We start from the raw sequence: 18,815 nt of genomic DNA, 5'->3' as shown, positions 1-18,815 counted from the left end.
TGTGATCCACTGAGTTGATTTCTGTGAAGATGTAAGTACTGTCTAGAGTTTTTTTTGCACGTGGATGCCTGTTGTTCCAGCACCATTGTTGAAAAGATGACCCTTTTCCCACTGCATTTCCTTTGCTCCTTTGTCAAAGATCAGCTGACTGCATTTATATGGGCCTATTTCTGGGCTCTCTATTCTGTTCCATTGCTCTAGTTTTCTATTTACTTGACAGTACTATACCATCTTGATTAGTGTAGCTTTATAATACACCTTGAAGTTGGGGGATGTCAGTCCTTGACCTTGTTCTTCTTCAGTATTGTGTTGGCTACTGGTCTTTTGCTTTTCCATATAAGCATTTAAATCAGTTTGTTGATAACAAAATAACTTGCTGGGGTTTTTACTGGAATTTCATCGATTCTGTAGATCAAGTTGGAAGAATTGGCGTCGTGACGGTACTGTGTCTTCCTGTCCACGTGCCTGGAATACGTCTCCCTTTTCTTAGCTCTTTACAAAATTTCCTTCATCAAAGTTTTAATGTCTTCCTCACAAAGATCTTGTACATATTTTGTTAGACTTATATTTAATTTCTTCCTCTTCTTGTTACTAATGTAAATGCTAGTGTGTTTTTAATTTCAATTGTTCACTGATGATATATAAGAAAGCAATCAACTTTTGTGACTCTAGCAATAGTGAATCATCTGTTATACTTTTCAGTTCCAACATCTGTCGGCGAGAGTTTCTATGGAATTCTCTCTTCCCTGTGAATGAGCCACACTCTCCTGTTTATTTATATGCTTTGTAATTTTTGGTGGAGAACTAGCTTCTGAGTAGCATATTATAACTTTGGAGACTGAGTCTCCCACACCTCAGGGACTGCCAAATTTTGCTCCTAGAGGGCGGAAGCAAGCCGTGTTCTTCGTGTGTGTCCCTGAAGTCTCCGCCCCACTACCCCTGCTAACGGCCGACAAAGCCTTTCTGGCTGAAAAAGCAGAAAGGCACTGGGCACCGCGCTGTTCCCTTAGACTTCCCGACAGAGGGCTCTGGGCTGTGCCCAGGGGACAGTCTGCGGACAAGGCCGCAGTGACTGCATTCTTGCTCGAATCCCCGTGCCCTCTCAGGGGCTCCGTGCCTGAGGGTCCGAGCCTGGGTGCAGGTCCTGCTTTAGAAAGTCACACTGAACGGTTTCCAAAGTGCAAATATGCTCCCGGACCCAGGAAGAAAAGAGTCTTTTTTTTATTTTCAACACAGAAAACTTGCCCCTATCCTCTCCCCACCACTGCCCCCCCTTCCTCATTCTGCTTGGCCCAGGCCATGCCTAGCAAGAAGCCAGAAGCAGGCAGGAGCTTGGGCAGGCTAAAGCTGCCTGGGAAGCCTCCGGCACCTTGGCCCACACAGCCGACCCAGTCTGGACGATCAGAAGCAGCCCAACATGTGGTCCTGACAATAAATAGGCGCTTACAACAAGGAGCAAGCCGTGCTGGCGGCAACGGTGACCGCTAGGCCCAGTATGGTGGGGGTGGGCCAGGGTATGCTACGGAAAAGCACATCCTCTAGGCCTTACCCTCAGCCCCACCTGCTTGTCCACCACTGCCTTTGAGGCTGGTCCTGGAAGAGGGGCTCTGCCCCACAAACCCCCGCTGAGCCAGTCTTGGACGTGTAAGTCGGAGGCAGCTATGTGGCCATCAATCAGATGCACTGTTCTCTCTACCACAGAAAAGTGTCCAGCTTGGCCTGGGAGGGAGGGAGCCCCTTCCTGGCCCCCACTTTCTGCTTCACCTTGGCCTTGGGCTTCACAGGCAGTGGGCGGATAATAGTTGTGTCAGTCTGAAGGAGATGTCAAGGATAAGGCCGAAAGAGGGGATTGAGGTGCAGGGCAGGAAGGCTGAGACTTGGGGGTGGGCTGCCCTGCTGTACTCAGCGAGGCCTGGCTCTGCAAATGTGAGGCTGCAGGCCCCGGCAGGCTATGGTCTGGGGGCTCCAGTAAGGGATGGTGTGGACTTGATAGCTACATTCGCCCAGAGCCACAGAACAAGGATACAGGCTGGATGAATTTTGTCCGGCCCCCAAGACCATCGAAGCCGGTCCGTACCTAAAGGAAAAGAAGAGATGAGTGAACCAGGCTAATGAGCTGGGGGGCGTGGGGGCAGTGGCGGTGGCTGGCCACGGCGCCCCATCCCGAGAGGGCTGGCACTTGCCACTTGTGGGAAGCCATACTCACTGCATCTGTGCTGCGGCAGGGCTCTGCCCTGGCTCTCTTGGGCTGTTTCAGGCCCAGGACGGCATTCCGGATGAAGAGAGGGAAGGCGCCAGCCAGCTCCTCATCTGGTTCTCCCACACAGTGTTGGCCACCCAGCGAGAGCTGGGTCTCCTGCAGGGGACACGCCAGAGCCAGATTTGATGAGCCAGAGGGTGGCATGGAGGGGTGGGCAGTGGTGGTGGGACAGGATCAGGACCTCTGATGCCTCGCCGGGAGGCAGGGAGGACCATGAGCAGGGTTCCAAGGGTGGCTCCGAAGGGCGTCGGTCCTGGGCCAGGGCTGAGAGGGCCTTCCCTCACGGGAGCCTGGCTTCACACTCAGTCCGAGCCAGGACGGGATGGCAACTGACTGGGGGGCCTTACCTGCCTGCAGACTTTGGGCACCTTCTTGGGAGCGTCCTGAATGGGAGAGCTGTGAGACATAAGGGCAACGGGCAGGTGAGCGAGTACCGGGACAGGGTGGTTGAGCTCAGGACATGCCCCTTGCAGAGCCAACGTGTGGCACAGCTGCTGTCGTGCTAGGCAAGGCTCCTCAGGACCCTCTGCAGGTGCACATCTATGAATTGTCAGACAGCCACAGCTGCCAGAGTGGTGAAGGCAGAAGAGGTTGGACCATGTCCCAGTCTTATGGCTTCCACTTGGGGGCAAGCTAATTCCAACGCTCCCCAAACCCACAGGCACCTCACCATGTCCCAGGCTCTGTGGGGCAGGACAGCCCCACTCATTCAGCCATGCCCTGATATAGGCGGACACATCTCACGAGCTCAGGCCTCGTCCTGTCTGCCCAGAGGGGGGGCTACCACTCCAGGAAGCCCTCAGTAAATTCAGCAGCCCACAAAGCACTCTCAGAACACAGGGCCAGGCCATCTCCCTAGATAATCTAGATATTCTGTGCAGGCGGGGCCTGGGGCAGAACAGGTCATGGCCCCAGGCCCTGGCCTCCCATCCTTAGCCCCAGAGCTGGGTGCAGTGTTTCCGTTCCATTCCTGGGACCCCAGCAGCTAGAAACCCTCTCTCCTGTATTTTCCTAGGTGGGTGGGAGGATGGTGATGTACAGCTGACCCTGTGGCTTCTCAAAGCCATGAGCACAGGGGCAGGATCAGGGCCTGCTGACTCTGGACCCTCTGCTCCTGTCCCCAGAGCCGTGGTGGGGCCACATGAATACCATGGGAAGACCCTTCGTTTGCTGCAATTCTGAGTCTGCAGAGGCTGATCCAAGTTGGGGGGATCCCAGGCTCCCTCATGCTCTGCAGGCCCTAAAGATGGTAGCAGTGTCTCTAAAAGGCCCAGCAACCTGTAGGCCCCAGGTACCCACTTTCCAACTAGAGAAAAGACCACCCGAAGAGGCGAGAGTGTGGACCGGGCACTGGGAAGGCCCCCGACTGCAGCGTGCATGCGCATGCGCTGGGTGTGTTGCTCATCACCGTGCAGCACAGGTGCCTCCACCCCTGCGGTCCGGGGAGGTAGGAGCCCAGCCGCTGTCCCTTTTGCCCTCTCCCTGGGCCTCCTCCGTCTCCAGGGCCTCACATCTCAATTTCTTTCTCACAGGCCCAAAGTCTTTGACTACGAGGAAACCTGCTCAGCTCTGGAGCCCCCTTACCTGAGCAGCGCATACCCACGTATGCGAGGACGAGACCTGAGCTCGTGAGATGTGTCCACCTATATGTGTATGTGCGAGAGTCGTTCTCCTCTCCACGCTGAACTACACTTGGACTGACTGGCCGAGGAGAAAGCCTCCCTACTCCCAGTGCCCCTGCACCCCAGTGAGTGCCCAACCCCCCCCCCCCCCCCCCCCGCAGCTCCACACAGCCTCTCCTACCTGCCCCTGCCGGCGGGCCACCCATGTATGGGGTGTGGGCCTGGGCTCCATGGTTTGAGACAGTCCTGCCTCAAACATGAGTCTGAGAGGCACACAAAGGGGGAGGAGGTGCAGGACCCTGGCTCAGGACCCCGGTGGGCAGCCATTCCAAGAGCACGCACCCATCACACCATTAGCCAATGCTTGCCCCCACTGGGACCCCTGCACTCTCTCCAATTCACATCCCAACGGCCTTGCCTGAAGGGTGATGGTGAAGGGCGATGACACAGTGAGAAAGGCTGTGACAGAGTGTACTCAGGAGAGGGAAGGAAAGGTGGCTGAAACCAAAGCCTTTCCAAGGCCGGGCGACCCTCACCGCCCCATCAGCTGCTCAGAGCTGCTAGGGCAGGGCCTACAGAGATCTCTTAGCCACCCTCCCTCCAGGCTGCAGACAGGGCCAGGGGCTATTGCTTACTGTGCCGTCTCTGGGCAGAGCTGCTTGGCATGGCCATGCCGAATGCCGGCGGGCCGGGCTGGGGGGGTGTCCACATCAAAGGTGGCATTGAGGTCGATCTCATCACTGAAGGCTGGCCGCCGAAGCTTCAGGTTTAGCATCTCTACAGGGGCCGGGCTAGAGGCACAGATTGGTGGGTTACTCAGGACCACAGGGGCAGCCCGGGACAATAGCCCCCCAAGCATCAGAGACGGCCCATGGGGTCCTTGATGTCTTCCAAATACCCTCTGTATAGTTGGGGGTGCTAGTCACCTCCTGAGGCCACCCTGAAATGATGGGTGTGAAGGATAACCCTACTGCGACAAATGGAACAGGCAACCACCATCGGCTCCCATAGATTTCCCCGAAATTCTAGGAGAAGCGTGGCCGGGGGGCTGCAGGCCCACACAGAATAGAATGAGTGAGAGGATGGGCCACAAGCCGAATGGGGAGGTAGTGGCAAGGGAAAGGGGCAGGAGGCCCTGTAAGTTAGGAGGGCAGGCTCCAGCAGCTAACTGGACGCAGGGAAGAGGGCACAGAACGACTTCCCGAAGGACACTGAGTGGGTCAGTAAGAGGCCGGCCGGGTCGTTGGGTGCTGGGGCCTCATCTGGGCAGCCAGGTGAGAGACTGTCCTGAGGACTGAACACTCAGGAGCAGGCTGGGGTGGATGTCTGCTCCAGGCAGGGACCTGCATCCCTTTGCCTCTTGGCTCCCTCTGCTGGCAGCTCCCATGCATGCATTCCCAGGACCAGAGGGGAATTCTTTAGCCAATGGTTTCCTGTTTGTTTCAGAATCTGGGGCTGACAGATGCATCTGGTGGGCAATCCCATAAACAGCTGCCCAGAGGCAGTCAACGCTGCCTTCCCTTCTGCGACCGTCTGTAGGCCCTCCCTGGCCCACCTGGCCTCTCCTTGTCAGAGCCCGGAACTTGCCTCAATGCTGCTTTCCAGCTAAGTCTTCGCTGTCTCCCAGTGCAGGAGCACCACCACCCTCACGGCCAGTGGACCACCCACCCCACCAGAGCCAGGGGGACTGAAGACCCTGGGGAGCTCTTGCAGCTAGAGGCCCGCACCAGCCCAGAGGGTCAACCAACCTCTCCAAGACCAGGCGGTTCACGGTCTCACTGTCCACTGGTGGCAGGTTCAGGGTTTCCTGCAGCATCGTCAGCTTTTTTTTCAGGCTCTTGGGGAGGGAAAGAGAAAAGTGTGAAAGAAAGGCGAGGCGTCAAGTGCAGGCAGACTGCTGAGAACTTGAACAGCACGTGGCAGGCGAGGCCTCTGGGAACAGAACGAGGCCTGGAACCCACCGTGGGGCTGTGGAGGCAAGGCGCTTCCTCCGCTGGTCCTGGAGCTGAAGGTCCAGGACAGACTTTGAGTGAAGACCCGCCATGCTGTCTACCCAGGCTCCAGAGCAGGGTCAAGGTCCTGACCCACCCCGACCCAGGAGGATGCATGGAGCCCAGAACCACCAGCGCCGACTGGCACACAGGTTCCAGACACAGCTAGCCCAGCGGTGCTCTGGGAGGGCACACAAACCACCCCACTCCCCTTCAGCCAGGGGTGACCCTCACCGCAATTTCCTTGTCAGCACTCTGCAGATCCTTCTGAGCTGACCTCAGCTCCAACTTGGTCTGGTCCAGTTCCGAGTAGACTGTCTGCAACTACAAAAGCACAGGGAGTAAAGGATGGGCCAGGGGTGGCCGTGTGCCCCGCCCCCATCAGCTGCTACCCAGCACATGCTCATGGTAGACCAGGGTCCAGAAAATTATGGGGACACATGCAGGAGGCCCCAGCTCCAGGGGCATGAGTTGTAGTCCAGCAATGTCCTTCTGGAGCCGCCCAGGAGCAAGAGCTGTTCCTTATACCCTGCAGCCACGGACGTGCTGGGCCCAGAAATAAGAGTGGCGGTGCTGACCGAGTCAGGTTCTAAGAGCCCTCCTACTCTGGACCTGGTAGAAAAGCAGACCTTTGCAGCTGTCGCACTTGGGACCTGTGCTCTCCTGCTAGTTGAGAGGTACCCAGGAGCCAGGAAGAGCAGAAGAGAGAATGTACTAGGACAGTACCTGCGTGACCTGCCACCCTAAATGGACAAGCCACGTGGCCATAGCCAATGCCAGTGAAGGCCAGTAACCCGTCTCCATGATTCATCTGACGGCCCCATGGAATCGGCTGCACCACCAGGCCCCATGGCCTTGCTCAGGAGATGTGAGCAAGCATGGAAAAAGAATAGCCACCTCTCCCTTCGCCCTCTGCTCCCCACTAAGGTACCTTGCTTTTGGAAGAAAACAAATCCTTCTTCAGCTTGTCTGCTAGCTCCCCTGAGGCCTTCCGTGCCTCTTTCAGATTCTCGTACTCTCTACACAGGGGCCAAAGAAAGACAGGTCAGAACACGATACCCACCGGTCAGACTGAGCACCAGCCAAACACAAAGCCCAGCCCAGCCCCTCCCCTGCTCTCTTTCCAACTCTGACGCCTGCGCTCAGCAGGCTGGCATGAAGAGGGTCCTGCACCCAGCGCCCTGCAGGTGCTGGTGGTTTGAGAAGGTGTGCAGAAAGCCCCAGCCTCACCCCGGAGGCCCCCTACACCACCTGGCCCCCACAGGAGGCATCTCAGATCCTCAGCGCCCATCAGCTAAGTGGCTGTTTCCCCAACCTCCCACCCTTAGTACTGGAGAATCTGAGCGAAGTTTCTGATACAAGCAGGCAGGGTCAGTAACATTGCTGATGGGAAATGGGCTGCCAATACTGCAACGGGGCTGACAGCCCAGAGCTGTGCAAGCCTCCTTAGAATAATGCTATAATCACCCAGTTCTCAATAACCCTGAGGCTAGTTGTCACTATCTCCATTCAGTAAGCTGAGGGTCACAGAGGCTAAAAAACAGCTCTGGCCACACGGTGAGAGGGAGGGTCAGGGTTCAAACTGAGGCAGCATGGCTCCAGAGCTTGCCCCTTAACTCCGCCTGCTCTGCCTTGCAAGAGAGGGGCAGCAGGTGGAAAGCCATGGCTGGGGTGCCGTGGCTCGGCTCCTAGGCTTAGACAGAGGGGCCAGAGGACGCACTTCTTGAGGGACACGCAGTACACAGCCAGCTGCTCCACTGCTGACTGGCCCACGCCCATGTCTCGGATCATCTCCTCCACTTCAGGCCGCTGGCTCTTGAGTAGGTGCTCAATCCTGAAAAACACCCAGCCCACGGCATTTAAAATCTGGAGGCTGATGGGTAGGTACCCAGTGCAGCTCTACCTCCCCTTGCTACTGTTGCTATGGTGACAGCCTGGCCTGCTAGGATGCTTTAGCAGGCGGGTCTGCCCAAAGAAAGGCCCCACAGCAGAGCTGAAAACAGTTGCAAGGGTGTTGTTGGGGAAGACGGGGTCTGACAGAGGTCCTCAAGGTCAGCAGTCCCTGGAGAGCAGTTTTTGGAGCAAAAGACCTGCCAGATTGTGTATCCACAGGCAACCAGTGCCCAGAGCCTGAGCAAAGAGACCCAGTTGACCTGAGTCCCCCTGAGGCCTATGGAGATTAGAGCCACAGAGGTGACTCAGGTTCCGCTGTGGTCCTATGAGCTGGGCCACCCGGAGGCCCTGGGACCAAGGCACAGGGCCGGCCCCGGCTCCAAGCTCACCGCTCCATGGTCTGCATCTTGCCCCTGAGTCGGCGGGCCTCCTCCCGTGCCTGTCTGGTCTCATCCTGCTGCTGCTCCAAGAACTTCATCTGTTTCTGAAGAGCAAACACACCCACACATACCTGTTGCTCAGAGAGTGACTCCACCCTAGGACTCTCTGCTTTTGCAGATGCTGAGAACCACATGTCCCCAACCCCCAGGGGGCAAGGCTCCTGGGCCCCATTCTAGCTTGTGTTTTTTCCGCTAAGAGGCCCTAGGCCAGCAGCTGCCTCACCTCCTTGCTTACATCCCCTGACACAGGTCTTACGATAGGTGCAGCCTGAGGCTAGCACCACAGGCCCCTTGTGGGCTGCCACACTCCTGTGCCCCGGGCTCATGCGCGTGTTGTGCAGGGAGTGGAAGAAGGCCAAAGCACAAAGCCAGGACTTGCTGTCCACCATCCAGACTCATGGACAGTGGCCAGGACAGTAGGGCTGAGCCAGAGGCAACAGCCAGGCTGCCCTCAGCACAGGACCACTCCACCTCTGGGAACGCCGTCAGAGGTGCCTGCTTTGCAGCCAGGTGCTGAGCACTCCCTCCCCTGCACCGGCTAGGCCACGTGGTCCAGACCAGCCACCAAGCGGGAACATGGACAATGAACACCTGGGGCCCACTCTGTTCACAAGGATGCCTCCCTTCCCCTTTCAAACGGCATCCTGCGACAACCGCTCCCGGCTACAAGGCCAGAATACCAATTGTGGGTTCAGATCAATCGCCTCATGCCCCTTGGAGAGCAAGAGGCTCACCAACCCAGGCTGATAGAAAATTCATCTGGATCTAGAACAGCTGGCTCTGCAGGCTTTGATCTGCCCGGTCAGCTCAGCACAGCCAACTTCAAAGGCCTCTGCTCCTCCCTGGAGTGCTGTTTGATCTGGCTCCAGAGAGCAGCCCGACCAAGGACTAGAGTGCGATGGCAGTTTCTCCAGGCTGGCTGAATTCATTGGTGGAGTACAAACCACTCCGGAAACATGGCCCAGTCTCACCAAGGCCATGGCTGAGCAGCCCCTCCATGAAGTGTGGGGAAGCCCTCACCTCTCCAGACTTGGGACAAAATTTATAGGTGTGGTCAATGTGGCCTTTTTCTTATGAGCTGGGTGGGTACACTTTGGGGGGGCCTGGGGACCAAGGGATTCACCTCCATTTTACAACGGCACACACTGAGCTGCTGCCCAGGCAGAACCCGTCGAACCCAGAGTGGTGAGCCCAGGGTTGGGGCTAGGTCCCCCATCAACTGCGCCCACAGGACCCAGGGACGCACCTTGAGGGTGGAGCACAGCATTTCAGCCTCATCTAAGGCCCCCTGCAGAGATTCCACAGTGGCGTTGCGTTCTTCCAGTGTGGCCCGCAGAGTGTCGATGATGTCCTGGCTGTCCCGTTTCTCCCTCTCTGGAGAAAAGAGACGTGCTCATCCAACGGTCAGCATGAGAACCCAGGCTTCTGGGCTCCAGTGCCCCACCCCAGAGAGAGGTGAGGAACAAGTCCCAGGCCAGAGAAATGGGGGGCGGGCCTCTCTCTCTGGCACGCCCCAAAGCAGGGAAGCCAGGCTAGAGTCTCATTCAGGGGACAAGACCCTCTTTCTGCAGCTTGGTCCACCTGAGTAAAGACTCCACTGCCCCCCACTCCCACGGGTCTAGTTGCATCATCACCCCCAGAAGTCATGAAGGTTCCCGCCAAACTCCGTGGCCGAAACCCCTCCTACACACACTCCGGTGGACCGGGAAGCCCCTCCCAGCCTGAGTGCTGGGCAAGGTGGATGGCTTTGGTCACCAGCCCTTCCTCTCCCCTTCAGTCACGAGCGCAGGCAAGACACTCGGGTGCACAGAGCAGGGCAGGGCCGGGCCCCACCAGCAGACTGGAAGCTTCCCCCCAGTGCCGCTCCCACCAGCTCCCAAGTCCGAGGCTGCCCACAGCCCCTTGTCTCTCGCCAACTCACCTTTGTGGGAAAGCTGGGCCCTGACGTTATCCAGTTCATTCTGCAAGGCAACACCCACCATAAGCAGCAGTAAGATACCAAGGCCGGCCTCCCCTCGGCCTCCCATGGGCTATGGGCAGCCCTGGGAGGGGAGGATGAAGCCTGTCACTCTCTGCTGCACCCTAGGGCCAGACTGAGCTGACGATGCAGAGATACGCCTTGCTTCAACTCTGTGTGCCTTTTTAAAAACTGGGCAAGCAGGGGGGAAATGATGTCGGGGACAAGACCCCCAGACAGGGAAAGAGGCAGAACAGAGTAGGAGATGTGAGGCTGGACCTGTGCGCTCAGTGCCCTGGTGGTGGCTTCCACTGGTTTCCCGGCCCTGGGCTGGCCCACACCCTCTCTGGGCACCAGCTGCCCTTGGCGGGGACACAAGGTGGGCATGGCCAAGGACCTTGGGCCACCACTCCTCCACCCTGGGGTCCTGCCTGCTTCAGCCCCCTTTCGTCCAAGCTCTAAGCTGGCTCTGTGTGCCACAGATCTTCCAGCCCTGGGGTGAATATGGTCAGTGAGCTTTGGCAGCTTCGGGCTGCTGGGTTAGATATGTGCTATGTTCCAGCCAGGCTGTGTGAGCCCCTGGAGCCCATGTGTGCACTGAGGAGCACTGCTGCAGGACCGCGGAGAGGCTGGGGCAGAGCTGCGCCCAGCTCCTGTCCAGAAGTCCAGAGGACTCAGCATCTCCGTGGGCAAGATAGGGGGTCTCGTCCATAAGCAGGAAAAGTAGGCTCTGCAGAAGCAACAGGCTTGGCCAAGGGTAGCTGGATGGAACCAGACAAATCCTCCTCCAGATCATCTTCTCCACATCAACACAGACTCAGAACCTCATGCATGACCCAGTAGGGGGATAAGCCCCATGTGGCCAAACTCTCCACTCAGGACTCTGGGGCAGGTATGTTCGGTGGCTGGGCTGGTCGGTGTAGGCTGAGCATCTCGAGGTGGACGTGGTGGGTTGAGAAGGACGTGCAGGAGCTGCCTGAGAAGAAAAACTAGCCCCAGGCCCCCGGCTCCTGCCACATGCAAGCAGGATGCGTTCCAAGCCCTTGCCTCCCTGTCTCCTAGATCTGACTTTGAAAGCCAGAAAGAAATGGAGCTGCCTTTGTTGCCTGTATCACAGGGAGAACACGGCTTAAAACTGGGAGCAGTTACCATGACGATGAACATGCTGGCTTTAAGCACAAAAGCTCCATGTTCCTGAAGCAGTGAGGTTTCAAGGACATCATGGCACCCTGGAGCCAGGGCCAAATGAGCCCTGATCTGACAGATGCCCAGCAAATTAACCCTCACAGCCCAGGCTCACTTGCGAACCCCAATCCCACTTCCTCGAGAGGTTTCTGCCAATCCAGCCCCTTGTGCACAAAGGAAGCTGCATCTCAGATGTGGAGGAAAAGCAGTAGGAGTGTAGGAGGGGATGCACCCACCCTCGCCTGCAGTGGGGGTTTCTACCCCCGCTGCACATGTTGTTTCCAGGGCTCTGCCCTCTATTCCTGGCCTGGGAAAGGCACAGGCACTGAGCCCGTGCCGAGCCCCCTGGGCAGCTTTGAGACACAGCCAGGTTTATAAACAAAGGGTCCATGTACCTTCCCTGGCTGAGGACTAGAAGTGTTTTCTAATCTGCCCCTGACTGTCCAAGCAGCAAAGTGGGCCATGGGGGATGGTCCCAGAGCCTTGGCAAGGTGAGGGGCCTTGAGAGAGGCACTCTGACCCCGAGTCGGAGTTGCTTTGAAGTCCCAAAGGGAAGGCTCACTGGGCATGTCTCCAAAGACGCTCTTGATCTCCCTGGTTCTCTGCTCTCGTTGCCTCTGCCTTGAGCTTTCTGCAAAGTCTCCCCTGTGGAAATCCACCTCCTACTCTGGGTACTCTCCCTGGGTGGGGGCAGAAAGAACTCTCAGAGGGCGGGGGGTTCAGTAGCATGAGATACATTCTGGGTACCTTTAAGAATTCAGCATCTAGGACACCCTCCTCCTCCTGGGCAAGGTCGAAGAAGAGCTTATTGATAATGGTCCTTTTGCCAACCTGGAAGGGGAACAAGAAAGTGTGAGTGTGTGGTTGGGTCATGGGTGAGGAGGACAGGGGTACATGCAGCCTACCACGCAGCCTGGTCTGTCCTCGGACCTGACATTTCACACTGTGTTCCTTGGAGGCACATGACCTCTGTAGCCCTGTCGGTGCCCCAAGCTGGTGCCACTCTTGGTTGGTGGTTACCGAAGTCCTATCTCTGCGGACCCAGACAGTGACCACTCAGAAGACTCCCCAGCTCTAAGTACCGGGCATTGAGAAAATAGGGAAAGGCAGGGAAGGGTGCCAAACCTGCCCAGCCGCTGAAAAGCACTAGTGAGGTTCAACCAGCCTCAAACCACGAGGGTCCAAAGGGGTCAGAGAAAGGTATCAGCTTCAGAGACTTTTCCTCGTTCCTGCTCGCTGGCAAGGAAGAGGTGTCTGAGCTGTGGTGTTTCTACTCCACCACCCTCACCTGGACTCGGCACTGTGGGCAGGTCCGACTGGGTGCTGTATCGAACCACTGGATGAGGCTGCAATGAGACGCAGAAGAACAGACTGGTGAGCTGTGGCTTGGCTGGAGACACACAGGCCAGGTAGGCATGCTGACCACTAACGGGCCCGTCCTGTCCTTCCTGGACCAATGCCCGCCCACACCGGGGGCAGCACCCCGGGCAGTGATAGCACACCCCACAATGCCCCTTTCTGGCCCTGCTGGCTTGGCCCTTTCTGCCACTGAGCTGCTCTCTTGTGAACCTTCTGGGCTTTGACGGGGGGTGACCGTCAAAACCCAGAGTCCCTCAGAGACAGGGATCCTAATAACACCCCCTCTTTAGCTGGGACTCTGGAAGGCTATATTCTCAAAGGAAGGGAAAACCAGAAGTGAAACAGGAAGCAGTAAAAGCAAAACACAGCCCAGCTTTGCAACATCTATCTGTCTGGTCCAACAAAACTTCAAGCCCTAAACTTTAGAGCCATCCCCTACTAGTGGACTCGCCCACGCCCAGGGACAGGAAGAAACGGGGCTTTCCAGAGGGTGACACCATCGTCCCAGGCCTCTTTTTGTAAATGCCTTTTCAGGTACTATACACAACATACAATCAAAGATGAACATGCACAATAGAATACTATACAGCAATGAGAATGGATGAATCTACAATGAAGAAGAATGTTACAAAAGAATCACATAAACGTAACACGGAGGAAGAGAGGCCAGATACCAAAAAAAGGTATACTGTGTACAACTGCATTTACATAAAGTAAAACAGCAGGCAAAACTCATCTATGCTGTTGGAAGTCGGGACGGCAGGCATCCTCATGTGTGCGGGAGAGGCGGTGTGCGGGAACCGGGAAGGGCGCGCAGGGAGGTTTCTGGAGCGCTGATGCCTTCTTTCCTGTCTCCTTCAGGTTGTGAAAACTGCGCAAGCCGTACTTTTACTATATGTGTACTTTATGTGATGGGTTACGTTTCAACAAAATCGTTTTTTTACAGTCGCACAAGAAAAAAAAACGCTAGAAGTGCCAATGAAAACACACCCACAGAGACGTCGGACACAGGCCACGACATGCCATGCAAAATAAATCAAACCAAGATTGTAAATATTGGTAGAGAATCAGAAAATAAAAGGCGACCAAACAGAAGTGCTATAATGACAAAATGGCCAAAGTTACGAATTCAGTGGATGGGTTTCAGAGCAGTTTAGACACAGCTGAAGAATTTGAATACTGAACAACAGGGCGGAGGAAACCCTGGGAACTAAGGAGATGTGAGCGGCACAGAAGATGCTGTGAGACAGTGCAGCACACGCCTCATCGGAGTTTCAGAAAGAATGGGAGGCAGAATAATGTCCTCCCCCAAGAAGTCTACATCCTAATTTCTAAAACCTGTGAACACTGTACCTTATATGACAAGAGCGATTTTGCAGATGTGGTTTATTAAGAGTCTTCAGCTAGGGGACTACCCCATCCAGGTGTGCCGCATGTGATCACAAGGCCCCTTACAAGCGGGGCAGGAGTGTCAGAGTCACACAGAGAGATCTGAAGAGGTAACACAGCTGGCTCTGCAGGTGGGGAGAGGGGCCGTGAGCCAAAGGGAAGTCCCACCTACGAACCTCGAGTTTAACCCAGCACAACCCATTTCAGACTTCTGACCTCCAGAACTGTAGGATGACATATTAGTGTTGTTGGAAGTCACGAAGTCAATGAGCGGTAGCTTGTTAGAGCGGAAATGAGGAACTACTCTAGAAGAGATAAAGGAACAGAGGTGATGCATGAAGAGATAATTGCTGATAATCTTCCAAAACTAATTAAAGAAATCATTCCACAAATTGAAGAAATTTATTAATGAATCCCAACCAGGATAAGAAAAACATTAACAAAGAGAGCTAAAGTGCCTACTTAATTGTCAGACAAAATCGACTTTAAGGAAGAAGAAGAAAAAAAGAAAAGGTTATAAGAGACAAAGAAGGACTTTATATATTGATAAAAGTTTCAATCCAAGGAGCAATAACAATTATAAACACATATGCACCTAACAACAGGGCCCAAAAATATATTTAAAAAGTTGGAGAGAATGGAAGGGAGATAGAGATAGTTCTACAACAAAAATTGAAGATGTCAATACCCTACACTTTCAATAATGGACAAAACAATCAGAAACAGAGAACTTGAACAATGAAATAAAGCAACTAGATCTAACAGACATATACTCCCCCCAATAATAGCCAAATACACATTTCTCTCAAGTGCACATGGGACATTCTCCAGGACAGACCACGTGTTGGGCCACAAAAGAAATCTTAATAAATTTTAAAAGACTGAAATCATACAAAGTATCTTCTCTGATCACAATGGAACGAAACTAAAAATCAGTAACAGAAGAAAAACGGACAATTCACAAATACAAGGAAATTAAATAATACACTCTTAAACAACCAATGGGTAAAGAAGAAATTACAAGGGAAATTAGAAAATACCTTCAAAGAGTAAAAACACCATATACCAAAAACTTATGAAATACAGCAAAAGCAGTGCTAAGAGGGAAACTGATAGCTGTAAACACACACATTAAAAAAGAAGACACCTGTTAAGATGGCTATTATGAAAAACAAAATAAAAACAGAAAACAACAAGTATTGACAAGGATGTGGAGAAACTGGAAACCTAATGCAGTTGATGTGGAAAACAGGAAGGCAGTTTCTCAAAAAAATTAAACATAGAATTACTATAGGATCCAGTAATTCTACCTCTGGGTATAACCCAAAAGGAATGAAAGCTGACCGAAATGGCTCGGTTGCTTGGGCGTCATCCCACAAAGTGAAAGGTCCTCGTTTAATTCCCAGTCAAAGCACCAGCCAGGGTTCAGTCCCTGGTCATGGCGCAACCAACTGATGCTTCCGTTTCTCTCTTTCTTCCTCCCTCTCCCTCTCTCTAAAAACAAAATGAATAAAATATTTTTTAAAAAGAAATGAAGGCAGGGACTCAAACATATACACTTGTACACCGATATTTACAGTAGCATAATTCATAGTAGCCAAAACATGGAAACAAACCAAGGTTCATTAACAGATAAAGGGATACGCAAAACATGGCATTTCCGTGTAACAGAATATTGTTTAGTCATAAAAGAGGATGAAACTCTCACCCTGGCCGGATAGCTCAGGTGATTAGAGAGTTTCCAGATACCAAGGTTGTGGCTTTGATCCCAGGTTAGGCCATTTACAGGAATTAACCAGTAACTACACAAACGGGTGAAACAACAAATCCACGGCTTCTCTCTCTCTCTCTCTCTCAAATCAATTTTTTAAGAATTAAAAAATGTTCTTTAAAAGAAGGAATAAAATTCTCATACATGCTACAATATGGATTAACCTTGAAAACACGATGCTGGGCTCAAAAAAACACCTATTGTATGATTCCACTTTTATGAGGTACCTAGAATAGGAAAATTTGAGGAGACAGAAGATAAAACAGAGGATTCCGAGGGCTTTGAGGAGCGGGGATAGAGAGCGATTATTTAATGGTACAGTGTTATTTCTCTGGAGTGATGGAAGAGTTCTGGAAATAGATGGCAGTAATGGTTATCCAACATTGTTGACATACTTAATGCCACTGATTTGTACACTTAAAAGTGGTCCAAATGGAAGGCATCTTTGAGCTCAGGAAGTCAACCCCATGCACAGAGCTCCCAAGTTAAAATTATAGACAAAAAGTTATTGAAATTAGATGGTGGCATCCATGTCCACGGAATACTGCAGGAATCTGATTCCTTTACGAACCTTGTGCCAGAAAACATATGGATAGATAATGACAACTGGTGGGCAACAGGACTACATTGAAATGGTGGCAAAAGGGGGAAACACTATCATGTTAGACGCCTTAGGGAGAGTATAAACAATGGCTGTGTTCACCCCTCTCCAAAGGGTCTATTTTAAAATAGGAAAACAAAGACACTGAAATAGAGAACAGGGGGACAGTGACCCAAGAGGAGAGGGGAGGGAATTTCAGGGGAAAGAGGGGAAGGATTTACAGGAACTAGTATAAAGGACACATGGACAACAACTGCGGGGGGGGGGGGGGGGGGGGGNGAAGGTGGGGAGCACTGGGGGGCTGGGCTGGGCTGGGAGTAAAAGACAGAAAACTCTACTTGAACAACAATTAAATTTAAAAAAGAAAAAATCTGAAAGGAAAAGAAAAATAAATAAAATAGGGTTGTGTACTTTTTCATACTGAATTTTCTTTGTTAAATACTTTGTAAGAGTCCAAAAACGGTTAAAATGGTAAACTGTATACTACATTCCTTTACAATAAAATATATATACAGTAAAAAAAAAAAGGAAGAGGAAATAATGGTAAAGTCTGTTATGCATAGTTTACCACAATAAATAAAGGAGCCAAGGGGCTCTGAACCAGCCCATCCGCAGTTGCTAGAAAAATCTTTGCCAACCCTCTGTACTCAATAGAATGGTCCCATAGGGTTAGCAGCACGGCTTGATCAGGGAGCACCTCCTTGTCCTTAGGTGTTAACTGAGTTTTGCTTGCGGTGTCTGACCAAAGAGATGACTCTGGAGAGAAGCATTCCAAACCATCAAGCAAACCCCAACAAATCGGGTAGCCAGAGGCCTAACAGGTTTCTACCTCGAAGAAACAAAAGGGCTCGTCAGTTTGGTGAAAGCTCACCTCCGCCCGGCTAATAGTTTTGAAGTCACATCTCTTCGCAAGCCGATCATGAATGTCCCTACTCCTATCTTCACTGAACTAACTCGGTCCCCCTGGACTCACTCAGTTCAGCTGTCACCTCCGGAGGAAAGCCTGCCCTGATCCTCCTCTGCCCAGGTCGGAAACCTCCTGTGGGGCCCCGTCTAGTGCCATCCTCATCACCCGCCCGGGATCCGGGGGCTGGCAGCCCAGGGGCCGACACCCCACATTCCTGTAGCCGTACTGGAGAAAGTGCCCAGCCCCGAAACAGTGGTCACTCACCACTGCAGGTGGAAGGTGTGGCCGCAGTGGATGGCAGCCACGTCGCGCGAGTGGTCGAAGAAGTCGGAGCAGATGGTGCATAGTGCACGGATAGGCATGATCACTGGACTCAACGGGCCCAGGCAGCCGTGGAAACCGCGAAGGATCCAGCTTCTTGGCTGCGTCCCCGCGCCTCAGCTCCTTCAAATTTGGCTCTACAGCTCGACTTCCGGGGTAGGGCCGGAAGTGGCTTCACGAAACGTAGAGGTAGAACCTGAAGGTTGAGTTCGGATTGGACGAGCCCTTGTGGGCGGGGCTTATCGGCCTTGCGGCCAATTAGAATCACGGGGTGGAGCGCGGGCCAGAACCAGTCGCTTGTATAGCTCAAAAAGGGCCCAGCGCAGGATCGGGAGTGGGAGCTGCTACGCTGCTGCCGAGGAGCAAACCAAAGCTGATGCGAGGCTTACCAGTGCGGCACCGGCTCCTCGGCCNGATGGTGCATAGTGCACGGATAGGCATGATCACTGGACTCAACGGGCCCAGGCAGCCGTGGAAACCGCGAAGGATCCAGCTTCTTGGCTGCGTCCCCGCGCCTCAGCTCCTTCAAATTTGGCTCTACAGCTCGACTTCCGGGGTAGGGCCGGAAGTGGCGTCACGAAACGTAGAGGTAGAACCTGAAGGTTGAGTTCGGATTGGACGAGCCCTTGTGGGCGGGGCCTATCGGCCTTGCGGCCAATTAGAATCACGGGGTGGAGCGCGGGCCAGAACCAGTCGCCTGTATAGCTCAAAAAGGGCCCAGCGCAGGATCGGGAGTGGGAGCTGCTACGCTGCTGCCCAGGAGCAAACCAAAGCTGATGCGAGGCTTACCAGTGCGGCACCGGCTCCTCGGCCCTGCTCTCTCAGGGCAGCATTCTCTGAACCTCGGGAGAGTCAAGACCGCAGCGGTAGGGGAAAGGGACGATGATCCCGATAGAGAACGGGTCCCCTGCGCTTGGACAATGGTGGGCCATATGCTAGAAGCCCACAGTTCCCACATACCACCCTCCCTGCCCTCGGCTGTTGAGTCATGTTGGGAAAATGGACACAGATCCTAACCCTTCAGGACATCCTAAGTTCACTCTGGCTTTACCCCAGCAAGGCGCGACGGCCTATCCCCAAGTTCGAAGGTGGCAGGGCTCTTAGCCCCCAGGAGGATCA

The 18,815-nt window shown here is 53.8% G+C and overlaps 1 protein-coding gene across 2 annotated transcripts; it reads right to left on the bottom strand.

Annotated features, from left to right (window-relative positions):
* Positions 1–1,221: 1,221 nt before the first annotated feature.
* Positions 1,222–18,012, bottom strand: TRAIP (TRAF interacting protein). 2 transcript variants are annotated; one of them, XM_037049689.1, is made up of 16 exons: positions 17,640–18,012; positions 12,637–12,694; positions 12,096–12,179; positions 11,464–11,535; positions 10,128–10,167; positions 9,453–9,580; positions 8,156–8,250; positions 7,594–7,707; positions 6,805–6,892; positions 6,108–6,197; positions 5,631–5,719; positions 4,518–4,673; positions 2,608–2,656; positions 2,207–2,356; positions 2,027–2,077; positions 1,222–1,812 (listed from the first exon to the last, which is right to left on the bottom strand). In XM_037049689.1, the coding sequence occupies exons 1-16, from the start codon at positions 17,735–17,737 to the stop codon at positions 1,693–1,695; spliced, it is 1,482 nt and encodes a 493-aa protein (XP_036905584.1). In that variant the 5' UTR covers positions 17,738–18,012; the 3' UTR covers positions 1,222–1,692. The 2 variants fall into 2 exon arrangements, with proteins under 2 accessions (XP_036905584.1, XP_036905585.1); XM_037049690.1 differs by lacking the exon at positions 11,464–11,535 and having other exon boundaries at positions 17,640–18,009.
* Positions 18,013–18,815: the final 803 nt, after the last annotated feature.

This window comes from Sturnira hondurensis, unplaced genomic scaffold (assembly GCF_014824575.4).
Source record: "Sturnira hondurensis isolate 20B ecotype Veracruz unplaced genomic scaffold, ASM1482457v3 Scaffold0006496, whole genome shotgun sequence".
Lineage (NCBI taxonomy): Eukaryota > Metazoa > Chordata > Mammalia > Chiroptera > Phyllostomidae > Sturnira > Sturnira hondurensis.
This window is presented reverse-complemented; position numbering and strand designations above follow the sequence as displayed.

What these genes read in the sequence shown, in the direction of transcription:
- TRAIP (XM_037049689.1), bottom strand. Translation starts at nt 17,737, where the DNA reads ATGCCTATCCGTGCACTATGCACCATCTGCTCCGACTTCTTCGACCAC. An exon ending in TGTTTTCTTCCAAAAGCAAG is followed by an intron (nt 6,198 to 6,804) that starts GTACCTTAGTGG and finishes GTGCTTTTGTAG; the next exon opens with TTGCAGACAGTCTACTCGGA. An exon ending in GGACAAAATTCATCCAGCCT is followed by an intron (nt 1,813 to 2,026) that starts GTATCCTTGTTC and finishes CATCTCCTTCAG; the next exon opens with ACTGACACAACTATTATCCG.